Source organism: Eublepharis macularius, chromosome 2 (assembly GCF_028583425.1).
Source record: "Eublepharis macularius isolate TG4126 chromosome 2, MPM_Emac_v1.0, whole genome shotgun sequence".
Taxonomy (NCBI): Eukaryota; Metazoa; Chordata; class Lepidosauria; order Squamata; family Eublepharidae; genus Eublepharis; species Eublepharis macularius.
The window spans coordinates 136,613,223-136,640,217 of NC_072791.1; the positions used below are offsets into that span (position 1 = coordinate 136,613,223).

At 41.3% G+C, this 26,995-nt stretch overlaps 1 protein-coding gene across 1 annotated transcript in view; it reads right to left on the reverse strand.

Annotated features, from left to right (window-relative positions):
- Positions 1-19,858, reverse strand: part of LOC129323466 (mucin-5B-like) — a 123,714-nt gene extending 103,856 nt beyond the window's left edge. The window contains exons 1-6 of the mRNA XM_054970005.1: positions 19,783-19,858; positions 12,053-12,308; positions 9,933-10,047; positions 9,156-9,243; positions 8,203-8,348; positions 5,304-5,529 (exon numbers count right to left, since the gene is read on the reverse strand). Of these exons, the coding sequence (XP_054825980.1) occupies positions 5,304-5,529; positions 8,203-8,348; positions 9,156-9,243; positions 9,933-10,047; positions 12,053-12,308; positions 19,783-19,858 (907 nt within the window). The remainder of the gene's footprint in view (positions 1-5,303; positions 5,530-8,202; positions 8,349-9,155; positions 9,244-9,932; positions 10,048-12,052; positions 12,309-19,782) is intronic.
- Positions 19,859-26,995: the final 7,137 nt, after the last annotated feature.

Genomic DNA, 26,995 nt, shown 5'->3' on the forward strand with positions numbered 1-26,995 from the left:
CCATTCTGCAGTCACTCCATTAGCTACCTATCAATTACCATGCTCAGTTCAAGGTATTGGTTATCACATACAAAGCTCTTCACAGCCTTGGTCTGGCATACCTACGGGACTGCCTCCCTCACTGTGTTCCTCCACAGCAACTTCGCTCATCTGTATAGGGTCTCCTGCAGGCGCCACCCTGCACATGGGCAAAATCAATAGCAGCGCGTACATGGGCTTTCTCTGTGGCGGCCCCTTTCCTTTAGAACAGCCTGCCTGGAAGTCAGGAGAGCAAATGATGCAAAACTGAATGATTGAAAAAGGCTTTTGTAGCGTAGGGAGGGGTTTCAGTTGCTCCACCTTACATACTGCTATGTTACCTTACATACTATCTGTTGCTTTAAATATGTGTTCCTATGTCAGCTCTAGAATTGCTTATGTTCTGTTTCAGCATTTCTTCAACTCTGTATTGGATTCTTGCTAATGTTATGTCTTTGTAAACTTGTGTTTATTTACCCTATGGCATTGTTTATGAAATTGTCCTTGTTACTGACTGTACTAATCTCACACTGTGTAATTCACCTTGAGTCTCAGTGAGAAAGGTGGACTGTAAGTGAAATAAATAAAATGAAAGTTAATAATTCTCAAGAATCTATGGAAGTACTGAAAGAGTGATCTGCCTCCTATAGTTTGCATGCATTGTGATCTGTGTAAATCTGTATTAGTATTTGTAAATGTGGATTGATGGATGTCTTAAGGGACTGCCTTAGTTCCAGTTTATATCAAAGCAAACAATACTCTAGCTTAAATATGCGACTATAGTTTGTGCTTATGGTTTTAAAATACATCTTAGATAAAGCACATATTAGATTAGAGGTTAGAACTGCTCCCACACTCAAATAATTAGAAGTGATTTAATTACATATTAAATGTTGTTCAAACAATAGGTTGTTATTATTGTTGTATTGGTGGGACATCAGATACTTGGCCTTTTGTAAATGCAACTTTGCTACTGTAGGTAGGCTTACCAATTGCCCACAAGTGAGGGCACAGGTGAGGGCAACCCTCTCCTGAGGGTTTGCCCAGTTGCAGTGGCAAAACCCCAGCGATCACCTGCACTGTCAGGCAACATGGGAAAGCACACACCAGGCACGCTTCCAGCAGGGCACTATGATGTCACTTCCTGAAGTGATGTTATTGTGCTGGCTAGGGACATGCTCCTGCATTTCACTGGAGCCAATTTTGGCCCCAAACAAGTCAGAATTAGCCCTGCGCAAAGCCACACACAAAGCATGGGAGCATGCCCATGACCAGCATGATAACATCATTTCCAGGAAGTGATGTCATCATCACGCCTCTCTGAGAGTACAAAGCACGCATGTGAGGACACCAGAATAGATAACTCCCAGGTCCTCCCTTCTCACCGGGAGGGTATAGGGAGCTAGGAACCCTAACTGTAGGCAATAAACTTCAACTGGAGCCCACTTCATCTTATTTAAGAAGTGTATCCTATATTGGTAGACCTATATACATACACACTGGGATGAGGGTCTTCATGATTGGGACAACTGGAAAAAGATACTTTAAGAATATCTTAATAGCAAATATTCTATGAATATCCTAATATCCTAAGAATATACTAATTTGCTACTAGGATATTCTTAAAATGCGTTTTTCAGGTACACACTTGAATTACCACCCAGGACACATGTATCTGGCTAAGGCAGAAGGTGATTCCAAATAAAGCTTTTAAAGTAATTTCTGCCTTGAGTTATTGATATTAATTGGAAGTAAATTTTAAAAATTTGCAAAAAAAAAAAACATTCTTACATTATGATAGTATAAGTATTGCACCAAATTTAACAATCTACCATTTTTTTCTTTTATCCTTCCTTTCTTTTCTAGCATAATTCCCAAAGATCTAATCAATTCTGTCGTCTTTGACCTGCTAAGGATCTGTACCTTCAACTTGATCGGGTGCACAGGTGGGACCACTCTAGACATTATTTCCAGGGCCATTTCAGGAAGGGAAGATGAACAGAAGAGAAAGCTGGATTTAGTTGGATTTCAGCATCCAGAGACTAGTATCAATTTCCAGTGCAGGTGTGGAAGACAAGACCATATGGAGACATGACTCAGCTGCCTCCTTTCCTTGGTGAATAAAACCAACTTTTCACATCTCCCCACTTATGTTCCCTCGCTGTTTGTCTCTCTGTGTGTGTCTCTGTGTGTATTAGAAATATTTTAAAACTATTTTTTCATTTTAGTACTTTTGGAGAGAGTCTAATGTCTTAGATTATTCAGTGGTGCTTATTCCCAGGTAATTTGTGTCTCACTTATATTTTATAGTGCAGTTGGCTGAGGAGCCTTTCTGATTTTGCTTGCTTCTTCTTTTTCTTTTTCTTTTTCTTTTTCTTTTTGTCTCTACACCATATTTTATACAAATCTGCATGGGATAAATCATGTTAAGTAAAATCTGTTCTTTAATCATCCTGTCACTTTTTATTAAATGTTTCTTACCTAATGAACAACTGCCAACTGATTTGTTTTATTAGGATATTTGTTCAGGATCATACGGAAGGGAATTTTTATTTGGAGCCTATGGTATCTCTCGGAAGCTCTACTGGCTACACACAAGATGCCACGAATTCAATCTAGTATGTTTTTAAAAAAAAAAAACATGCGACTGCACTGTAGTTCTTGGAACAGTCTTGAACGGCTTCAGATACAGTGAACAAATAATGTTAATCTTTTCTTATGTTCTGATACAACTTACTTGTATGTATTTATTTTTAAGATTCAAGATCAGAAATCAGAATCAACATCATTAACAGACATATACATCGAATATATGTCATAAATATCTAAAACTATACTAAACATAAAATGCAATTCTTAATTAAAATTTGCTAAAACAAAGCTGTGTTTTTCTGCCTGATAAAACATGCTAAGGCACAAAATATAACTACTTTAAAGGAGATTTCATTGCAACGATCGCCAAGAAGGAGTGAAATATAAAATTGATTTGATTTGCCAGGATAATTGTGCATAAGTAGAGTGATATATATATTCTGAATGTTCTGGTAAACTCGACAGTATAAGAGGACATGCTCAATTGTTTCTACCATACTAGAATGACATGGACAGAGACATTGCTCTTATGGGAGACGAGCGTATATCCCTTTAAGAAGGGCAGATGGCCCTAACATATGGTCTTTCTGCTGAATGATTATCTTTTCAAAATCCGTTAGATCTCTTAGTTGGCCTCTGGGATCTTTCATAGCTTCCTTTAATCTGGAAATTGCTTGGAGATATATCAGCCACTGTATCTTCTTACCTTCTTCATTAACTGATTGCTATGTTTTTGTTTTTATTTGATAATTTATCATATCTTTATAAACTATATAATCATTAGTTTTCCTTGTACGTTTATCACAGAAGGCATCTATTGGTGACATTAGTGATATTGGAGGACTAATCCTCATTCTCATAGAAACCAGATTTTGAGCAAACTGTCTCTGATTACATGACTTATGTATTGTGTTCCCATCTTTTTATTTAGCCAAAAGTAATTATGTAGCCCTTCTGTCAGATCTGCTGTTTCTAACTTTATTAATCTATCATTTGGATTTTGAATCCAGTCTGTAATCTAGATCAGACCAGCAGCTTGATAATATGACTTGATATTCAGAATGGCTAGGCCTCCTCTTCTCTTTTCATCTTGTAACACCTTGAATCTGATTCTTGTTTTTTTGCTGTTCCAGATGGATATATTTATTTGTTTTTGCCAGTTTCTCAGTGTCTTTTCTTGTATATTTATTGATATCATTTGAAATAAAAAATTAAATCTTGGCAAAATATTATTTATTGTAGACATTCTTCCTAGCCAAGATCATTTTAATTTAAACTATCTTTCTAGATCTCTTTGTATTTTCTTCCAGAGTACATCATAGTTATCCCTAAATAATGTGTCTTTTTGTCATGTCAAATTAATACCCAAATATTTTAACTTGATTTATTGCTATCTCACATCCTGTCATTTCCTTGAATTTTTCCTCTTCTTTTATCAAAAAATTAGAAATTATTTTAGTTTTTTTCTTATTAACTTTAAATCCCCAAAAGGAGACGAATTTTGTAAGATCTTCTATAACATAATGTAATGTGGATTCACGATTGTCCGAACTATATCATCAGCAAATTTATAAACTACTACTTCAATATGATACAGAAACAGAAGAAGTGAAAATGTGCATGTTAAAATGGAGTCAGAATTTAGGAGAAGAAATAGCATTCCAAAAGTGGAAAGATGGACTAAGGGTATAAAACTGACTGCAAATCAAACCAAGAGAAAACTGCTATAAGATGTTCTCTTGGTGGTATATAACTCCAAAAGATATTGAGAAAATGGACAAGAAATGTACTGGGATGTGTTGAAACCAAAGATTATGCTGTTGGGAATAATGCCAGAGAATATTGCGAAAATATTATATGAATCTTTGAGGTATATGCTAACAGCAGCAAGGGTAGTATTGGCAAGTAAATGGAAAGACAAAGAATGCCCAGCCAGAGAAAACTGGAAAGATAAAATGACAGAATATGTGGCAATGGCAAAATTAATGAATTGTATAAATAGAAGACCTATCAGAGAATTTGAAAAGAAATGGGGAAATAACTTTGCCTATTGTAGATAAAAATGAGAAATAAAAGAAAGAAATAATTTAAATTTGGATAGGATCTCAGACTGACAGATTATTGAAATATTGTTTATTTTAAGTCTTAAATTTTCTGAAATGGATACATATATTATTTAATTTGACTAGTTTAGTATAGTTAGTATAGTTTGGTGCAGTGTAGTATAGTATTGCTAGAATTGAAATATACAGATCATGGTGTGTTCTGTGCAATTGGTTTGGAGGTAGAAGGGGTATGGTGGCAAATATTGTTAAATACTTTATAATAATATTTTTGGTGTTTGGTTTAATAGTGAGACAGTGGAAGAGAGAGGAAATGTCTCTGAGAATGGTTGTTGTGGGATTGATGTATGGTGGTTGTGCTCTATATAATCTGTGTAATGGGTATCTCAATCTTCCCTTAGTGTAATAAGTATTCCTGTTTTTCCTTATTTTTCTTTCTGTATCCTTTTTGTTGTTTAGAACATTTTTGAAAAACCAAAAAAGGGCAGATGGAAGGCCATTAAGTTGGGCAAGAGTAAAAGCAACTTATTTAAAAGACAAAACTTGACTCAATCAATATTACACTCAGGGATTCTATAGCATGTTATACGCTGCTTATTAAGCAAGCAAAGTTTTCCCACTCTCACTTACAGCACAGCTTCTTGGATCTCCATTTCCCAGGGTCTCCTCCCCTGAGGACACAATCTCGGGAATACTGGCTGAGTGTACTGCAAACACAGCTTGCAACCAGGTCCGAATAAGAAGACTTCTGTGTACAACCACACATATCGTCAGTGCAGGCAGCTAGATAATAATCAATGGCAACCACTTTAGAGCAATTTCCAACGTATGACAGGATTCTCTTGCAATTAGATTTCTGAGAGAGGGAGAGAGAGGGAGAGAGAGAGGGGGATCTGAGTATCTCATCATATTTTGGGTTCACACACAAAAATAGCTTAGCTTCATTGAGTTTGGTGGGGTTCTGGCTTCTGCTCATGTTCTTCTCAGTTGTTGCTGAAGAAAGAACAGAGAGAAAGAGCTGCAAAGTTGCAAAGTCATCCTGATTCCTTTTAGTGGAGAAGGAAGCTCCATATATGCATCCTTTCAGGCATGTGAAGCCATTGTCTCCACTAAGATGATATAAGAAAGGGCTATTATGATACTGCTCACCAATATAACTAGCACTAGGAAAAATGAGCAGACCAAAATTAGGACACTTTATATATTCAGCTCATTAATCTTATGCAAATTACACAATATACAAAATGTGCATGAATAGTTCTCATACACAAATAAACTTTCTAATGATTATCAAGTGTTTTAATTTAAAGTCCCAACTGAGGCCAAGCCTTGACCGTAATAGCCACAAATCTTTTACTGTCTTTGTTGCGGTAATTTCATCGTCTCTTCAACCTCAAGGTAAGTGGCAACGGATGAGGAATCCCTCACGTCCAGAGAAGTAGTCTCTTAAGGAGGAGCGGTGAGCAACAAACGTGGGAGGAAAGCAAACAAAATGCTATTTCTGCCCGACAAGCTTCCGGGTAATTTTGCTTGTTTCATATGTCACTTCATCAGAGGGCATTTGTCTTCCCACCACGCCAAGCTTTTCCTCTATGACAAAACATAAATTAACATAATGCTAGCAATAATAACCGCATCCATATCTGTAAACATTACATGCATGGAATTTCTTACAAACTCACCCAGTTCTCCACAAGAATTTTTTACGTGCTAGATTCAGCGCACAGGAAGGAGGGGGGTGACTAGAATGCCCAATTAATTTTTATGCATTTGCCAAAGCAATCTATTAAGTAATTAAGTTGTGTGCAGGGGTCTGCTACAACTTATACATACCACTATTACTCAATTGTGGATGGGACTAATAACCACTTGATCAACCCAGGAAACAGCTCAAATCTAATTCTAAATTTAAGCCCTTTGGTTGTAGAGTATCTAATCGGAATATCCATTCTGCTTCTTTCTTTAATAATTCATTTTGTGTATTCAATTCATTCCCATTAGATACATGCAAGATGGTATACAGAAAATTACATTCCCCACTATGTGCAGAGGCAAAGTGTTCTACTAATGGTGCCTCCATCACCCTATTACGTATTCTAGAGATGTGCTCTGAAATGCGTGTTTTAACTGGGCGCATAGTGCTGCCAATGTATAGCTTGGCACACGGGCATTTGATCACATAAACAACTTTTTCAGTCTGGCAGGTAGAAAACGCCTTTAACTCAAATCTCTCCAACCTCTTATCATTTACCATATCTTGTTTATGCCACACCATGGGGCAAACCCTGCATCTACCGCAGGGAAAATGTCCTTTTGGAAGATTTGATGCTGACATTCTCTTGAAAAATCGGGTGTGCACCAATCGATCCTTTATATTTCTGGTTCTCTTAAATCCAACTTTCAGTGAATCTTGGCACCCTGCAATATCTGCTACCAAGTGCCAATGTCTTGCTATGATTTGTTTGATCCCCATAGCTAAATGGCTAAATTCCAGGGAACATGCAATCATTTGCTGTGTGGAGAACTGGGTGAGTTTGTAAGAAATTACCGCAACAAAGACAGTAAAAGATTTGTGGCTATTACGGTCGAGGCTTGGCCTCAGTTGGGACTTTAAATGAAAACACTTGATAATCATTAGAAAGTTTATTTGTGTATGAGAACTATTCATGTACATTTTGTATATTGTGTAATTTGCGTAAGATTCATGAGTTGAATATATAAAGTGTCCTAATTTTGGTCTGCTCATTTTTCCTAGTGCTGATTGTCTCCACTAAAGCAATTGGGTAATAAGTAGAAACAGGGTAAGTTCCCCTACACTGTGGAGCTCTTGCATGCAGAATAGCCAAATGGAAAGGAGGACACTATTTGCATGCCTTTATTAGTTCAGTAGAAGAGGGCATTTGGTCAGATGCAGATCATTGTGCAGAGTCAAAAAAACTGCACCTTCTGAAATGTCCTTTTCTGTACAGTGACACGACCATCCGTAGTCCAACCAATATTGAACAGAAATTTGGTGTGGCCCCAACATAACTCCTAATGTAGAACCTTTTATAACCTGGTTAATCATTCAGGTATATGCTCAGGTCATAAGCAAAAAATGTCACATTACAGAAACCTTTCCTAAAAAAAAGAAACAAAAAAGAGTCATCATAAAATTCTACTATATTAAATGGTCTATGAATTTGCTTGGTGGCAGCTGCTACCTGGCATCTGAAGAAGTAGACCATATTTTACAAAAGTTTATGCTAAAATTAACTGCCCCTGGTTAAAGATGTTAGTGAGCTCAGACATTAAGTTTCTCTAACCAAAGACAAATCTCTAACTTCGCATCGTATAAGACTGGACTTTGATACTGAAACAGGTACTTGGGCTGAGCTATAACTCAAAAATATCCTATTTCAGTTTTGAATTTATCTAACTTAATCTTGTGTTTCTTGTGTCTTGCTATGTAGTTTTCTGATAGTACACTGGTATCAAGTAATCATGAAAAGAACACTTCTTTGCACAGACAACCAAGCTAGTGACATACGTATTTATTCTTGCATTTATCTTTCTGACGAGAGGCATATTTGTTCTTCCTGCCATCTTTATTTTCTTCAAGTACATCAGGGCACTCCTCTGTTGGCTCTTCTACTTTTTGTAGGTTGCCATATTGCCGTGGGAGTAGATGAAAGCCTGCAAAACCCCATGCTTATTAGAACTGACCATGTAGGGCCTGTAATAAAAGCCTTCTTTATCTCAGGTTCTCAACTGGAGAACACTTAACTGTGACTGGTGTATTTTTTTTAGTCCCTTAAAACATTATGATCTCAAATAGATAATGTAAATAGAAAGAGATCCTAAATAGAGGGGTGTTGTAAATAAATAAATATTTGTGTGAATTACAGTATGCACATTTTCCTCCGTTTAAAGAGAATGAGTAAGAAAATGTTTGTCCAGTAAACAGTTCAATAAACCTGTTCTGGTGGAGCAATTGTTTACAATCATCTCAGTGCCAAAAGGGAAATTTTACTGCCTGTGATAAATGAATAGTAAGCAACAGGCTTCATCTTGCCATGGGAGCCATCCTGCTTAGTAAACTTTCAAAAATTATAATTTAGTTGAGATGAACTGAACGTTACTCTTTGGGTGTGCTTAGCAAAAGCTTGACACTCATACACACCAAATAGGAAAAGATAGTTATACAACTGGGAATATATATGAGAAAGCCAATGGGGTGCAACTGACAACATGTTGGACTGGAAATGGTGCATGCATGTGTGCACGCACGCACACACACACAGAGAAAGAGAGAGAGAGAGAGAGAGCAAGTTGTGCAGCTCATCTCAGCTATAAACATTGCTGAGAGATCTTGTGCCAGTTACTGTCTCTGATGTGTGATGATAAAAAGGGATAACCTCCATGTTTGCTGTCCTGAGCTCGTTGGGTGAAGGGCAGAATACCAATACATTGATTACCAATAATATAAAAAAAACTTCCTACCATTCAAGATCAAATCATTCTTTTGATTGCCATCATAGTTCCCACACAGGCCACATGTTTTCTGCATGTATGCATCTTCTAAATCTAGCTAAAAAGAGAAGCAGACAAAAAGAAATATTCGAAGGGGATTTTTTTCAAGTAAATATAATCAGAGCTGTAGCTGCATACAACTGCCTAGCATGAAATTTAAGCCTGAGTTGATGATATTCTCTGGCACTTGGAAATGGATCTACAAATATCTGAAATAGTGAGATAATCAAACACAAGGTGTTTTCTCCCTTTATATTTCTTTTTTAATATGGAACTAATACTTCTTTAATTTATTATTTAGGCAGCATAGGTTTGCCAACTCTAAGTAGGGAAATTCCTGGAGATTTGGAGAGTTAAGCCTGGGAAGGATGGGTTTGGGGAAGGGGAGGGACATTAGTGGGGTATAATGTCATAGAGATCATGCACAAAAGCAGATATTTTCTCCATGGGAACTGATTTCTGTTGTCGGCAGATCAGTTGTTAATTGTGGGAAATCTCCACCTGGAGGTTGGCAACCTTAAGGCAACAAGATATTTCTCAGATAAATATCAGAATCAGCAGCAAGGCCAAAGATAGTTATCCATAGGAAACAAATTAGTACTACAGAAGAATTAATACTGCTACCACATGACCTATATGTGTTTATAATACAGCTAGAAAAGTACAGTGTGCAAAAACTGGCTACCCATCACATTTTATCAGTACTGAAACTTGCTAAAATAAATCCAACTAACTGGAGCATCATACTAGTAGAGTGTCACTCCAATTCCACTTGAGAATCAAGCCTAGTTTGGAGGTCACTTGGAAGTAAGCACAAATGTCTTCTAGTAGAACACTCTTCATGCTGAAGGGTAGAAGAATTCTAAAACAAAACCAAACACAAAAGAAAACATTACAAAACAGCTCAGTTATTTCATGTTGAAAGAAACTCAACATTGACCTATTAATTAATTTTGATGAGCCATTTATTCACAGTCTCCAGTCATGGGGCTCAGAAAGCACTAAAAGTGAGAAAAGGGACTGGCTGGCAGAACTTATTCCATCTCCTCCATGCCTTCCTTTCTCAGTGCCGAGACAAGGTGACTGCCAGGTATACTCCTTCCCAAAGTGGATGCAGGTATCCTTGGCTCTAAGCATATCCAGGAATAGTGGCAGCCAGGCATAAGGAGATTATTGAATTGTTGTTTATCACATTGGTGGAAGAGTTCCATAAACAAGTATTAAATTGGTAAGTCTTACTTTGAGGCAAGGCATTTCAGACCACTTAAATTCCCTCAGAGGGCAACTAGGCTAAACAGCACTTCACTTGAGCAGTGGGGAGTTCCTATATTACAACAGGGGAATATCTGGCAGGCAGGATTTCTCTGATCACAGTGCTCCAATGATGGAAGAAGACACACCTATTAATGTTCTTTGTGATACACAATTATTGTTGTACAGAGGTCTCTTTCAGTCTGAGAAATAACAGCCCTCTATGAGACAAAGATTTTTGTTGCCTAGAAACACACATATATTCATAAAAGTGTCTGTAACTATTTAATGGGGCATAGTTTAATTTGTTACGGTACATAGCATTCAACATTCAGTTTTCCCAGTTGAACATAAGGAACAATCTTTTTCCTTCTGGTATGTACTGGACTTTGATTTCAATTTCTGATTCACTCAGAAAGTAAATATGCACCACATCTCCAGCTTACTTACAAAAGACTGAACCTGTGCAGGCACTATCTTGACAAGATCTTGCATAATTTAGTTTGGACAGGCAGCTTGGTATCCAAGGAATTAATGGATAATGGTGCCCCCCAAGGGTTTCTGTATCCCAGCATGTCAAGCCAGAATAGAAACAGCATTTGTAGATGAGGTTGATATTACAATTCATAGTAATTAAGTGTCTATGATAAGCCAGAGCCAAACAGAAGTTTCATTTGGGGCAAAGAGAAATACAATAGGGGTGGGGTAGGGCTTACTTCAAACTGTGGCACTAGTTTCCACTTAAAAAGGGGCAGATGCCTGAGTTGTGGATTTGTTTAAATCCTTCTTGTCCTGTGAAGCAAAAGAAGCCTCATAAATCTGAGAAAGTGCTTCTCAAACTCCACTTAATACTTTGACAGAAAGTGTCTTCTCAGTAGAAGTCTCATGCCCAAAGAAAACTGACTCCATCAGCATGTATTATCACCTGCCCCAGCAACCCATTTCCAGTGCTTTTGAGTATTCATTGTTTAACCATTGATTGGCGGGGGGGGGGGGGCGGTAATTTTTTATATCACAGGTATTTTTAAATTACCCTAGGAGCCAAACTACAAGAGATGAATTACATGAGGAGGACCACGTGAAGGGAGTCACAATGTTAGCTGGGAAGCTGAGTTTTAAAAGAGATAGGAAGGTTTTGTCAGTTTCCCCTCTCTACAGAGCCAGGAGAGCACTACTCAGAGGGTTTGTTAATTTCCTCTTTGTCTTCCAAAGGCTCTGTCAGTTTCACCTCTGACAGAAAGGGACAAAACCTTCCGATCTCTTTTAAAACTCACCTTCCTGGCTAACATTGCGAGTCAACTCCCTTCACATGCTCCTCCTCGTGTAATTCGTCTCTTGTAGCTTAGCTCTAAGCTAATGTACTCTATGGAAATGCCCTCTCAGACTGTGAATTACAACATTGAATCAGGTGGCTGGTAAGTCATCCTCTGGACCACACCTGGTACTGCTATAAGAAGGGTCACAGAATGTCTTATTTCTTCTTGAGAACTTTTGAGAACTGATATCAGTCAGAACTGGTAATACTGAACTAGACAGAATTTCTGACTCAGTTATAAGGCAGCTTCATATCTTCTTAAGAAAACAAAACTTTATAAACAAGTTTTGAACAAACTCACCTTTTCCCATTTACTGTAATGCCTGATTTTTTCACCTCCAGAAGCACTCCATCTATGGTAGCAGTGAAATACACAGCAGTCCTATTGTTGACGCTCCTTCTGATCTGGATATTGAAGTCCTGATAACTGTCATTACAGTGTGAAGCAAAAACATATTGGCATGTTCCAGAGAAGTCAAATTTGACCTGGTCAAATGTTTGAAAGTGGAAATTACCCCAAGTGGAGCATAGACTTGTAGAGACTGCAGGGCGCTGAACTGTGGAAGGCAATTGAGATGGTGAAAACAATTGAGTGCATTGGAAACATTTATTTATATAGCACTAGGTCTGAGTGGAAGAGACTGAAATAAGTGAGGAAATGATTCAATCCCAGTGCCCAACTCAGACATTCAAGAGCAGCAAGAATTTATGTACATTATGCTTTTGAATGTCCCTCCCAGGAATATGAGAATGAAAATTAATTTGCCTCTTTTTCTCCTGTCAGAATTGAATGTGTTAGAACACAGAGTTTGAGGAACTACATTATCCTCCTATATTCTCTTCTGCAAAGTTTCATTTGGATCTTTCAGCATCACTGTTATCTTTTATGTCTCAGGAAGATGTACCTTACGAGATTCATTAGAATTTTATTCATTGGAATTGGGATGCCCTCATTCTGTCTGGAGGGCACAAGAGCTTGGAACAGCCCAGCAGCTACTGCTGAGGCAAGACAAAAGCAGCAGGACCAGTTGAATTCCACCATATGACTGGTTGCTATCCAACCAAGCCTCTGCCTGAGGGGACTGAGGTGGGGGGTCACAGTGAGCTGATGACATGTAAAGTTGAGGAGATGTCCAGGGCTGGAGGATCCCCTGCTGCTGGAATTACCGGCTCCAGGAGACCTCTCTCCCATCAGGCCAGAGTCAGAGAATGACCCAGTGGCCAAGACAGCCTGTGCTGATGAAGGCACTTCTGGAAGGAGGGAGCCCTCTCCGCAGCAGCAGCCACAGTAGTGCAGCAACACCACAGGCACCGGCTGGTTCATCGGCAGTGAGAGGGTAGTGGCAGCAGGCAAGCCTGCAGGCTCAACAGACAGGGATAGCCAGGATGAATGGGATGCAGGAAGAGCCCAAACAACACCGGCCCTGACATGCCAGGGTGCACCTTCCCCAGAATATGGAAGTGTGGCATCCAGGCCATATTGCATGGACGTGATCTGCCAGCCCTGCCCTGCATGGAAGACAGAGGCAGGAGCAGGACAACAAGGGAAGACTTCTGGAACCTAAAGGTAAGCTTATGGGGCTAATACTTATCCCAAGAGGAAAGAGGAAAGGGACCCTGGGAGATAGTGGTGGCTGGGGAGCAGATGTCAGCCAGGGAGGCCCTATAAAGAGCAGGGTGTACAGAAGGCTGGGGAGGAAGCTGGATCCAGTCCCGGACAGCACACAAGAGAGAAAGCCACAACATTCCAAGGAGAGAGAGGCTGTAAGGGTGCTGTAAACCCCCCTCCTCCCCTTTTCTGAAGCTGACATCTTAAGCTACCTTGGCAGACAGGACACCCTGGAGGGCAAGCCCCTCCAGCCTCCAACCCTGGAAGGTAGAGGCCAATACTTCGGTGGCTCATATTGGGACTATAGTTTACTCCTCTCTGCACATCTTTCCCCCCAGGTGGACACCCTGCCTCTCTCACTGGGTGCCAGCCAAGCTTCACTTCATACCTGTGGAGGCCTGACAGCCTCCCCCCCATTGGAGGAGACACTGCAGACTGCCCCACCTGCAGCTGAAGCCATGAATCTAACCAAATTCTGACAGTGGCTCATGGAGCAGCAGAATAAGCTAGTGAGGGATGTGGTAATCTAGCAGCATAAAGCCCAGGTCTTCTTTGTTCAATACCTCTGCCATGTGTCGGAAGCTGACCTCCAAGCTGCTGGCACAGAGACCCCAAGAGCTCCCCCTCCCAAAGCATTTACCCTGACCCAGCTGGGGTCCGATGAGGATATCAAAGCCTACCTCAAAATCTTTGAATGGATGGTGGAGATGGCACAACCCAAGGCCAAATGACCATACATTCTGGGCCCCTATGTTACTGGGAAGAGTGCAAGCCATCCTCAGTGCCCTACCCAAGGAATAAGTCACTGATTACGATATTCTGAAAACCACCATCCTGGACAAATATGAGAAAACTGAGGAGACCTTCTGCTAACACTTCTAGGCTCATCCCTGGCAGAGGCGACCATCCTTAACAGGTGGTCACAGAACTAAACGAGCTAGCCACGAGATGGCTTGCACTCAAGATGTCAAGGGAGATAGCTATAACAATAAAAAATAGTGGCCAAGCAGGTGCTGCAATTCATCTCTCCAGAGGTCAGTGCCTGGGTACTCTGGAATAAGCTGGCCAATCTGAAGGACCTGACAACACTGTTGGAGAATTTTGCCACCACCAAGACTGCCAGTTGAGCCATGAATGCTACCCAGCCCAGGGCTCTGCTGCCAGACAACCCTATGCACTGGGAGTATCCAACAGGCAGCACCAGGAGGTGCCCATTGAGGGAACACCCTGCAGCACGACCATGGTCGACCTCTCACTATGGACTTCAGTGGGATCCCCCAGGCACTGGCCACCCAGGCTCCTCTACTAGCATCGGGGTGCAGCAAGAAGAGAGAGCTCCCTGGTCCGAGGACTAACTACTAGAAAGGAGCTGTGCTTCACTTCTGGAGTGCAACATCAAGTGAGAGGTAATTTTCCCATCATCAGCAAGCCCTGGCAAGACCCCAGTACCCCAGCCTTCATTCTGCTCCAAGAGCGATTGGTGCAGGCCCTCCTCGATTCCCGCAGTACCAACTTTATAGTTTGGGCTTGCCTGCTGCCACCAGGACTACCCGTGCAACAATGAACCCAAGTCACCTGTGTCCTCAGGCACTCACACGGCTGGCCCATTGTGCAGATCGCCATGACTTATGGGGGTGCCCCATTTTCTGGAACTGGCCAGGGTGCCGGATATACCATACAAGGTGCTCCTGGAGAGTAACACATTCAAATTTCCAGAGCTCTTGCAGGAGGACCTGGTCCCTGGTGCCATCCTGAGGAGGGAGGAAGAAGAAGAGGAGAACCCACAGGTGGGCCCTAGCTCTGAGATGGATAAAGAAATGCTGGCCCAGATGGCTCTGCTTAGTGACCAGACCTTGGCTTCAGTGCAGCACAAGAGAGTGATCCTATCTTCCAGAGGCTGTAGAAGTCTGTAGTGGTAAGCAATGGGCAGGTCTAGGATGCTCATTGGGCCGGATGCCTCCCCAGCATTAAGAAGGAGGATGGGGCATGGTTCTGCACCATAAGGTCCCTGAGGAGGCTGGGGGAATTGCAGTAACTTTTAGTGCCCAGAGCCTTCCAGCCCAAGGTTCTCTAGTTTGCTCACAAGCATGCCTGGGCTGGAGACCAGGGCCCCACCAAGTTTCTTTTGGCCTTCGATGGCAGCTGACATGAAGGCCCATTGTCAGTCTTCTACAGTCTGCAAGAGGGCTTCCTCTTGAGTGCCTCCATGTGTTCCACTGGCCCCTGATCCCACTCTCTTTCTCTGGGAGGCCATGGATTTCATGAGGCCCCTACCACAAACCTCCCAGGGCTTCTGGTTCATGCTGGTCATATGCCACCTGGTTCCCCGAGGTAATCCCCCTCCAGACCATACACACTGCCATGGTGGCCAAAGCCTTTATAAAGTTTTTTTTCTCCCCCCCCCCCCCGCCATGTCCTCATGGACAGGGGAACCCCATTCAGGGCAACCTTCATGTGTCACCTGTGCCAGACACTGGGGGTCTGCCAGATCTTTACTTCAGCCTATCATGCCCAAATGGATGGCCTGATGGAACGCTTTAGTCAGATCCTCAGGGAAGCCCCAGGACCATCAACTGCCCCAGGACTACCAACACCATTGGAACCTCTACCTAGATCCACTGCTCTTCACCCTCCATCAAATCCTGCAGGTCTCTGCGCAGTTCAGCCCCTTCAAACACATGTATGGGCACTGCCTGCAGTGGCTCATGGACCTAGTGGAGGACTAGTGGGTGACTGGCCCAGAGGCTGAGGCACTGCCTACCAGAGAGTACATGCACCAGTTGAGGGAGCTCCTTAAGTGGTCCAAAGATGAGGCACAACGGTCCCTGGTGGATGCCCCAAAACAACTGAAAACCTATTATGACCACCACACCCATGCCCATTCATTTGTTTTAGTGGATAAGGTCCTTGCACACTGAACAACCTGCCCAGGAGTGAGCAACAATCCTTGGCAAGGGCCCTACAAGATGTCTGAGCCCAAGGAAAGCATATACTTCTACATAGATTATAGGGAGTTCATCAAGGTGGCGCAATTCAATATGTACCCCATGCCAAGAGCCGATGTCCTTGGGGTGGCTTGCTACCTGTCTGCTCTTGATATAATGCAGGAGTTCTGAATTACCCCATTCATGACTCCCCCCAGGGCTCTTCCAATACCAGAACAAGCTCTTTGAGCTTCATGAGGTGGCCACGACCTTTCAGCACCTAGTGGACCAGGTCTTGGTGGGTTGCCAAGCATTCGCTCTGGCCTACATCAATGACCTCATTGTGTTCAGCATAGATTGGACCTCCCATCGCAAACACCTGGAAGCAGTCAACAAGCAGGACTGAAGGCCAATCCCATGCAGAGTTGGATTGGGTTCTGAGAGCTCCAATATCTAAGGTTCATAGTGGGAGAGTGGTGGCTCAGACTCCCACCCCAGAAGGTAGGCACTCTGGTGGATGCCAGCCAGCTGGCCACCAAGCACCATATTACAGCACTTCCTTGGCCTCCTGGGTTACTATAGCCATTCCATCCCCCACTTTGTGACCAAAGCCACTCCCTTCACAAACTGCTTTGGCAAGGGCATGCCCAACCAGATTCAGTGGACCCTGAAGCAAGAGGCCGTGTTTGATGATCTCCGGACACCTAACACAGAGCACGGTCCCATGGAACCCCCATATTTGACCTGCCATCTGTATTCTATATTAATGCCTCCAAGACCAGCCTTGGAGCAGTCCTGCCTCTGGAGCAGGAAGAACAAGAGGTCCCCATCCTATTTCTGAGCAAGAAGCTGCAAGACCCAGAGTGAGGCTGTGCTAAAGTGGAACTCAAGGCCCTGGCAGTTAAGTAGCGGAGGCCCTCCAGTATTATTTAACCAACAATCCTTTCATCTTAGTAATAGATCATGCCCGCTGCAGTGGTTACACCAAATGAAAGATCACAAACCCAGAGTTTTACACTGGTCTCTCTTGCTTCTCCCCTTTAGGTTCTCTATCACATAGTGAGCCAGACGTCGACATATCAGTGCTGACTTCATGTCCCAACTCTTCGAGGTGAACCCCTCCCCTTGTCAAAATGGGCATGTTCAGGGTCAGAGGAGCCCCTGCCCCTGGTCTTACCAGCTCCAGGAAACCTCGCTTCCATTGGATTAGAGTCAGGGGATGACCTAGTGGCCAGACTGGCCTGCCTGGTTGAAGGCACCTCTGAGACAATGGAGCTCTCTCCACAGCAGCAACTGCAGCAGTTCATCAGCAATGTCACCAGTACCAGGCAGCTCCCCTCCATTGGTGGCAAATACAAGGAGTGGAAAGGGTGCTTTTCCCCTCCTTGTATCTGATGAAAGGAACACTGACTCTTGAAAGTTCATACCCTGGAAATCTAGTTGGCCTTTAAGGTGCTACTGGATCTGGCTCTTGCTATCCTATACAGAGTTATTCCTGTCTGTTACTATTAAAATCAAGGATTTAGTATGGAGTAGTTCTGAATAGGATTGCACTGTTGGTCCCTGTGGTATTAATAAGAGTTAAATGAGTTTACCAAATTTCTCAGGATTGAACTCAATGAACCAATGAATTTGCTTCACATGTGGCTGACTTGAGGGAGGGGCTTATTCCTGTGTGACTACCGCACATTTTCATTAAGCATCTAGGTTTTGGTGGGTTTTTTTTGCCAACCTGGAATAATGGAACCAAGGAAGAGGGGTAAGGGAGAGGGAGGGGGACCGTTCTGTAGTATTCTTATGTGTTCCTTGTAGGAAACGTGCCCCAAAATGTAGGATATCATCTGTCAAATCAAAATTATTTCTTTCCTGCTCACTGAACTCTGGAAGGTTGTAAAATACTGAGAACAAGGAACTTGGAAGCTTTATTAAAGGTTTATTTTCTTCTAGTCACATAGACTTATAAATAGGACTAATGTGCCAGGGAGAGACAGGTGTCCCAGAGAATGTGCTATAAAATACAAAACTGTGTACTTTTCAGCTCTCTACAGAACAAGTATAACTAATTTTTATTGGTTGTTGATGTTGAGTTTATGATTATGTTTTTATTCTGTCAGGGCTGGTCTCACCACTAAGCAAACCAAGGCAGTCTCACAGGTTGCCAGATTTTGGGGGCACCAAAAAGGTAAGAGTAGCATTTTCTATTGGCTTGAAGGAAAGCTGGATGCTAACTAGATTCTAGAATCTCCATATCTGTTCACTCTGATCTTCTAAAGCTGCCATGCTGGCATATGGCGGGTTTTTGAAGAGCTCATCTATTTTTATTTTTATATTGTTTGCTTTGAATGCCTAGTAAGTAAAACATTCATTCTAGACTTCTAGAGACTGTACACTCTATTGAATAGTGTGTGTGTGTGCAGTCGCGCACATGCACATGCACACGCACACACGCACGCATGCACACACACACACAGACACTAAAGTCATAGAAGTCCCATGGCACTTTAGAGACCAACAAGATTTTCAGGGCATAAGCTTTTGAGAAGAAAAGAGTTTTGACTCTTGAAAGCTTATACCCTGAAAATCATGTTGATCTCTAAGGTGCCACTCACTGGCCTCAAATCACATTAAATCACATAGTTTGTCTAGGGCCCTGTAAACGCTGTTTATAGATTGAAACATTTTAAAGTGCTCCTTGTGAATGTGTTTATATATTAATTTAAATTGCTGATGTTTGACCACTCTGAATTGTCCTTAAAGATGTCATAATCCAATCACATCTGATTGGCTACATGACATTGTGATATCCTCACATTTACCACGGGGTTCCATGGGCTCTTAAAGAAAAGATGCCCAAGGACCAAACAACAACAAAACACACTGTGAAGGGTATATGTATGTATTAACCAGGGCTTGTCCTTTTAAAATACATGAAAGGGGGTACCTGGAAAGAACTGGGCCCCTGCTCCGAGGAATCTAAAGCAGATAATATGTTCATGGGCCCTGCACAATTGACACAAAGTACCCAATTTTGTGTTCGGTTACCTTAGAAAAAAAATCACTGCTTGAGAAGATGCCCTCATACTGCAGTAGCAAAATGATTAACCTTATTTAATGCAACTAAAATGCTGGGCCATAATCCAACCACATTTGTGCATTTTTATCTCCTACTGATTTCAGTGGAACAGCTAAGAATGGTTTTATTTCCCACCCACTGAAACCAATGGAACTTAACAGCACTTAAATGAGGCCGGATCACACACACTCATTTATTTAATTTGCAGTATGAGCAGGGCTTTTTTGTGGTGGTATTCACCACCAGTACTGGCACCTTTGGGGTGGTGCTCTCCCCTGAAGGGGGAATTGGTGTAACTTTATATGAATGCCAGCACCTTTCTGTTACAGAAAAAGCATTGAGTATGAGATTATACCAACAGCCAGATAGCCCTCATCTAATGTTTATAAACAGCCAGATAAAGAATATAAGAAGATTTTTCTTACCTATCTGCACTGGTGTTTTGCTCTTGCAGCAACTGTAGAGTAAGCACAAGATCCATAACTGGCCTCCTCTCTTCATGTTGCTATAAGAAAGACAAGGTGGTAGAATGAAAAATCTCACCCAGGCATAGATTGATTTCCTAGTACATAGGCACATTTTTATAGCCTAGTTAATTTTGGCTTGTGAACAGAAACAAGGTGGAGCATTAAGGTTTTTTTCCTTTCACTGATTTATGAGGGCTGGAGAGAGACTTTTTCTTTTTTCAGGTATAAAACTACAAAGGTATTTGTTTCCTGCATTTTATCATTTTGAATTTAATCTTTGTTTTTATTTGAATTCCAATCTTGGAACTGTTCCACTTCTAGTAAGGAGTAAAGAAACCCTTTGCACCCCAGTAAAAAGAAGTGTTGATCACTGTCAATGGTCCCCATCTCTAAGGGAAGGAGCCCTGTAGGTTCAGCTTTCATGAGATCTACATTGCCACTTATTCATATACAAAGTTCTTTGTATCAAATGGTTCAAACTCTGTATTCCAGGGAAAATACCAAGGCTAGTCTTGAATTTTTTTTTCACTTTCACCATTTTACTCCATCTATCACAGATAGTGGTAAATCTGTGTCTGGTCTTTACTGCTTCAAATGGCAGGTGATTCTCGTGATTAAATAGTATTCTGTACAACCCTCCCTCCCAGTGCAGAAAACTAGATAGAACGGGGAAAGTTTCCTCCAAAAGATGGAAGTAAAAGAGCAATTAAACAGACCATTAACTGAATTTGAAGAATTAGTTCAAAATATAGATAAGGAAGAGGGAAAATTAATCACTAAAATACGTAGGATTTTATTAAATCATGGACAAGTTCCAAGGTAGACGATCAAAAAAAGTTGACAAATGGAACATTAAATTTAATGATAAGGATTGGAATCAAATATTTCGACCATTTCTCTTTCCATCAATTTCAAGAGGTTTACAAGAGCATGCACTAAAGAAGTCTCAGAGGTAGTATCTGACCCTAGTTAGTTTAGCCCACTTAATGAAAGTAGAAAATAAAAATAGTTGGAGAGTTTGTGGTGAATTAGGCACGTTTCTACGTATGTGGTAGTCCTGTCCAATTATAGCAAATTTCTGGGAATCAATATTTAAAGAGATTGTTAAAATAACACAGGAACAAATAAAACTGACTGTTGAATTAGCTCTGCTCAATTTATTTACCAATGAAAATTCTCTATGTAAGCAAAAATACTTATTAATTTTCTTTTAGTCGCAGCTAGGATACTTATTTCCAGTGCTGGAAAAGTGCTAAAGAGATTTCCTTGGATAGGCGGTGTGCATTAGCAGCACTTGAAAAACTAACAAATAATATCAGATTAATTCAGGAGAGAAAAAAGAATAATGATTTTAAGACAATCTGGAATGGTTTCATAATTTATCTAATGGAATTTCCAGAATCTAGCTCTTTTATATTATAACAACAACGACGACGACAACGACAACAACATTCGATTTATATATCACCCTTCAGGACAACTTAATGCCTACTCAGAGCGGTTTACAAAGTATGTTATTATTATCCCCACAACAATAATCACCCTGTGAGGTAGGTGGGTCTGAGAGAGCTTCTAGAATCTGTGACTGACCCAAGGTCACCCAGCTGGCTTCAAGCAGAGGAGTAGGGAATCAAACCCGGTTCTCCAGATGAGAGTCCTGCACTCTTAACCACTACACCAAACTGGCTCTCTTTTTAAAAATGTTCTTTAATTAGATGGAGACCCTTATCTGAAATTTGACTAAGGTATTGAATAGTTATTTTACAGAATATTATTATTTAGAAATGGATTTAATGAATTTATGTTAAATTATAGCCAAGTTGGCTGGAAGCTGTTTCCTCAATCCCCTCCCCTTTTAGTCTCTTCCTTGTGTTTTATTTTATCTTCTTTGTTAAAATTAGTATTAGTTCTCTAATTTTTGTACTTCTTAATCAATAAATAAAATTTATTTTGAAAAAAATAGTATTAATTTTTTTAAAAAATAAAAGGAAGGGGAAAATGTTTCCTCTGAAACACCAGTTTTCTCTGAGCAGGAACCTTTTTGTATGAAGGAATGTTGCATCATGTGACCCCTCCCCCCAGCAATCTTTAGTGGTAAAGTCCAGACACTGACTTTATCTGTTCATCTTCTGTCTATGAGAACTAGGCCTTACTTTTAATATTTTTGCTGGATTTGCCCCACATGTGTTTCTAATTAATGCTTTGTTTTTATTTGTTATATCCTACAGGCACAAAGTGCCTTCAAAAGCAGACCTTCCCCTTATTCTTCCTCCCCCAGCAGTCCTTTTTTACTTATGAGAAGCTGATACGAAGGACTGATGAACCAGTGGAGACAAAAAGCCACAGGGAGTGTAGGAGCTGCAGTGAGAAGGAAAATAAGAGGGAATTGACCCATCTGATTCTTCTGCCAGCTATGTTTCCTGTAGTGCAAGAGGATCCACTGGTGTAAGAGATAGAGGCTGATGATTTCTTTTCCTTCCCCATCCTTACAGCAGCCACTTGTGTTGTGTGACTTTTTGTTCATATAGGCCCCACAAACTCAGGCATCAGTTTATTGTAGGTCAAAAGAGGTTCCTTGGGGAGGGGGGGATATGGAGAAAAACTGTGGTGCTGAATTCCTCCTGCTCATGCGTCATAAAATATAAACTAGCAGAGGAAAAACAATGGATATATCTTCTGCATCTGGAATATTCTGCTGTGGGGTAGATCTTTTGGATCTGGTTTGTTTATTGCTATAGGCACTGGGCTATAAAAGATTCCCTGTAGCATGGATAAAGAGGAAGAGAGTGTTGGAAGAAGCAATATCTGGCGCACAAAGAGGGAGAGAAGAAGATCCTACAGGGGGAAGCAAGGGCTAGTTAGATAGGAATGTGAGGTCAGCACCTCTCTTTCTATTGAGTGTCATTCCTTGTATTGTCTCCAGATTGGTACACTCAGGGCAATATCCTGCTTCTTCTTGGAACATCTCTCTCTCAGTCACCTAGATAGCTAGAAGTCTATCTTTATCTCTTTGCTTTCCTATCAAGTATGTTAGTTCCTAAATAAATTATCTTTAATCTTTAATCAGTTTGCATGACTATTGTCGCGTAGATGCTCTGCCAACAGAAAGAAGTTGCAAATTAGGGAAGACCAGTTGACAACATTGGATCTGTGGGCAAAGAAGGAGATGATCAGGATGGTGGAGACCCTTGCAACAACTGAGTGCCATGGAAGAAATACCATATGACTAAGTACATTAAGTACATTCACCCAAAGGAAGGAAGGAGGGAAGGAAGGAAGGAAGAATTGAGTATGAAGGCTATGGCAAGCTACAATGTTGAAAGAAAATTCTGTGAGGCAGGTGTAGCCATTCAGGTGGCTGGATGCAACCCTTGATCTTAGGAGCTCTTACCTTCCCAGAGAGCCAATTTGGTGTAGTGGTTAAGAGTATGGTTGGGCACGAACCAAAAAAATTTAACGAATCCACGGTTCGTGGTTTGGTGCTGACGATAATCCCGAGGTCGCAAACTGCAACAAACATTTTCCATTGCCGAACCGGTTTGTGGTTTGCGGTTCATGGGATGCGGAATGGCCCCTGTGGCACTTAGAGAGCCCATATTCCCAAGGAGTATTTTGCAGGCTCTTCTACAGCCATCACCCAAATTTGGACAACATTGCAAAAGGGATCTTGGAGTTATACCCTCTCCAATCCAACACCCCCAGGAAACTCCCACAAAAATCCAAGCTCAATTATACTCTCAGTCTCTCTCCCCAAAGGCTAGCAAGTGGCAAGCAAGAGCTCTATCCCACTCCACTGCTCGCTGAAAGTGAAACCCAGCCTGGGAGCCCACGGCTATTTATAAGCACAGGTCCCATTGAGCAATGCAGGAGGTCTGTGTTTGGCTGTCAGAGCTGCCTATCAGGGTTTGCAGGGATGAGATTGGAGTGCCCATGGCTACAGAAACCCCCTTCCCCCTCCCTCCCCTGGGTGTCTTCTCCCAACTTGTAACCGCTTTGCAGCTCCGTGGTTGGAAGGAAGACCTGCCGATCAAGGTAAGCTGGGCTTCCATTTGGGTTTCCAGGGTGACAGAAGGAGCGCAGACAGAGTTCAGGCATTCCCCCGGCTCTGTTTCCAACGGAATTGATTGCTGCCGCCTGACTGTCTGGCTTCCCGAACTGTGGCCGAACGCACCAAACCAGGCTTCTTCCAAACGCAGGTTCATTGGATGCGGACAATCACGAACTGCTGGATCGCGCAAGCGCGAGCGCCAATTTCATGGGTTTTTGAAGTTCGTAATGTGGTTAGTGCCCATCTCTAGTTAAGTGTACAGGACTCTAATCTGGAGAGCCGGGTTAGGTTCCCCACTCCTGCACTTGAAGCCAGCTGGGTGACCTTGGGCTAGTCACAGTTCTTTGGAACTCTCTCAGCCCCACCCACTTCACAGGGTGTTTTGTTGTGGGGATAATAGTAACATACTTTGTAAACCGCTCTGAGTGGGCATTAAGTTGTCCTGAAGGGCAATATATAAATCGAATGTTATTATTATAATGATATTATTATTAAAAATATTGAAACCTTTGGTTCAGAAACTGTGGTTATGGACAAGTACCTCAAGGCAAATCTCTTGAAATTCAAGTCACAGGACTCCTCCCCACATGAATGAGAATTATTGACAGTGATCAACACTCCTTTTTACTCTGGTGGGAAAGCTTTCATAATCTGATTCCTAGTGGAACAGTTCTAAATTCAATGAATTATAAATGTCACCCTACAAAGAACACTTTCTGAACATATAACATGGAGTTATTGACAAAGATGAATGGTGATCTCACCTACTTATGGATGTAAAGAAATCAGTTCAAGTTCATCACTGTAGGAGTTTTTTTATTTGTTAACCTTTCTTGTAAAGAAATTAGGTAAGTATCTTACAGCTGTTAGCCATTTGAGACATTTTTTGAAAAGTATCTGTCAGGAAAAGATTTGTTGCTCTTAAGGTAATCATGAACTTAGTGTCAAGCACATTGTATGTCACATGAATTATGAGTCCATTTTGCCCCTTTCCCATTGCCCTTGCTTGGTTAATTCCATTGTCAGCCAAACTATTGCAGGTCAAATCTATTATAGAAAGTTTGCCATTTTGGCTGACTTGACCTTGATTTCAAGACACTAAAGAGGGTCTTTTGTTCCCTTTCCTCCAAATTATAATCCTACTTACACAACGACACCCCTCCCCAAAAAGATGAACTGAAGATAGCAACTGGAGAGTATACTCAGTCACTGATGTGTTGCCTGTGAATGCATAATGCTTGATGAAATACTACCACGATAATTTCCAACCCTGTTGTTCTGTCAAAAGAAATGTATTTAGCTTCAATATTTAGACTAGAAATATTGCCTAGAACAAATGGCAAAGGGGAGAACTATCCAGTTGAACAGAATTAGTGAAGTAATATGTAACTTAATATACAACTCAATACTATAACTCAAATTTCAGATTCTGATAGCTCAAGTTGCTCAGAAGAATCATATGGAGCAATTATTCCTATGGGTAGGGATGGACTTTTTCATAGGTGAGCAAGGACTAATTCCCATCTTGAGGGGAGGCTGGGCAAAATAACATCCTTTGGGCCACCCTGTTTACATAGATCTACACATCCATATGCACATACAGAGTCTTCTATGAACATGTACAGAGACCCCTCCTCTCTTGCAGAAGATGAAATGGGAAAATGACTAGTGACTCCTAAATGCTTCTTGAAGCTCTCAGCACTGCCAGGATATGAAAGCAGGAGAGAGAGCCTAACTGAGCTTAGATTCTCCCTTGCCCCCCCCTCCCAGGCAGAACTTGGAGATCACTCCAGTTACCATAGCAGGAAACAAGGAAGAACAGGTGACAGGTTGACCATCACCTTGTATTTAGAGCTCTTTGTCTATCTCATCCTGTGATCCTGAACATTTCCTGGTCTTATCTTGGTCAGCTCTACAGTTCCTGAAAAAACAGCTCTACCATGCTAGGGTTACTTACTTCCACTCCTCTTTTAACCTCATATATGCTGTGAGGGAAGCTAGCAGCTAGAATAGGATTGCCAATTCCAGGTTGGAAAATTACTAGAGTTTCGGGGGTGAAGCCTGGGAATGGTGGGATTTGAGGAGGAGGTTGGACCTCAACAGGATAATAATGCCATAGTCTACCCTCCAAAGCAGCCATTTTCTCCAGGGAAATGATCTCTGTTGTCTAGGCTGCACCTACCCCCCTTCACCTTGACTCCTTGTAGAGCAGTTAGTTATGTGAAACTAATCTGGGCCTATATATGGCGGTATTCTTGTTAATGCTCAGGCTGATCCCGATTACCAATGCAGGGTTTATGGCCTGCACCAGTTTACAAAATATATGTATGTAATCTCTATCATTGTAGTAGCCATCATTATTGTGTTTATTCGGGGATTTCCTAAAGTTAACAGCACTTGACTATACACAATGACCATGAATTGGCACCATTGCCAATTTCCTGTGTAAAATGGCATGTCAAGATTAATGACTTTTCTTTATTATAACCTCTGGCCTACAAAGGAAGTTAAGCGATCAATTCTGTTTGCCAATCTATGCCCTTTGGAGGAACATTTTTCATGGCTCATTTGTCATTGAGGGTTGTTTGTCGTTGGTGTTAATTCACAACTTAAATATTAACTCTGTGATTTACCTCACAGGAAGGGAAAAATATTTTATGGGCCTCCTTCACCACTCTGAAATAACATTAGCAACCATAACGATATGGCATTTTCTACCAGAAGTTTGCTTTTGATTGTTAGCCTTTGAGACATATGTGAGGAAGACAAATACCCACACAAACAGCTATTATTTTAATAATTACCCTGCTGCTCTACTGCTAGTAGTGTAGTATTTGTCTGGTAACATATGCATGTGCAGAATTCCCCAGAAGTATCATTAAGACATGAGACATGCAAGGCACAATCTAATACGACCAGTGCTTTAAAAAAAAAAACCTCACATATTCAACCAGAGATTGCCCTTTAGTGGTGAAAACTAGGAGATGTAATTTTATTCAAAACCTGTTTAAGCCTATGATTTCAAAAATAATCTATAACATTACTGTTAAAATGAGGGGGAAAGGAACAAAGGAAACTATCCAGCCTGTGAGAACTGGGCATCTCCAGTATTAGCCCTTTCTT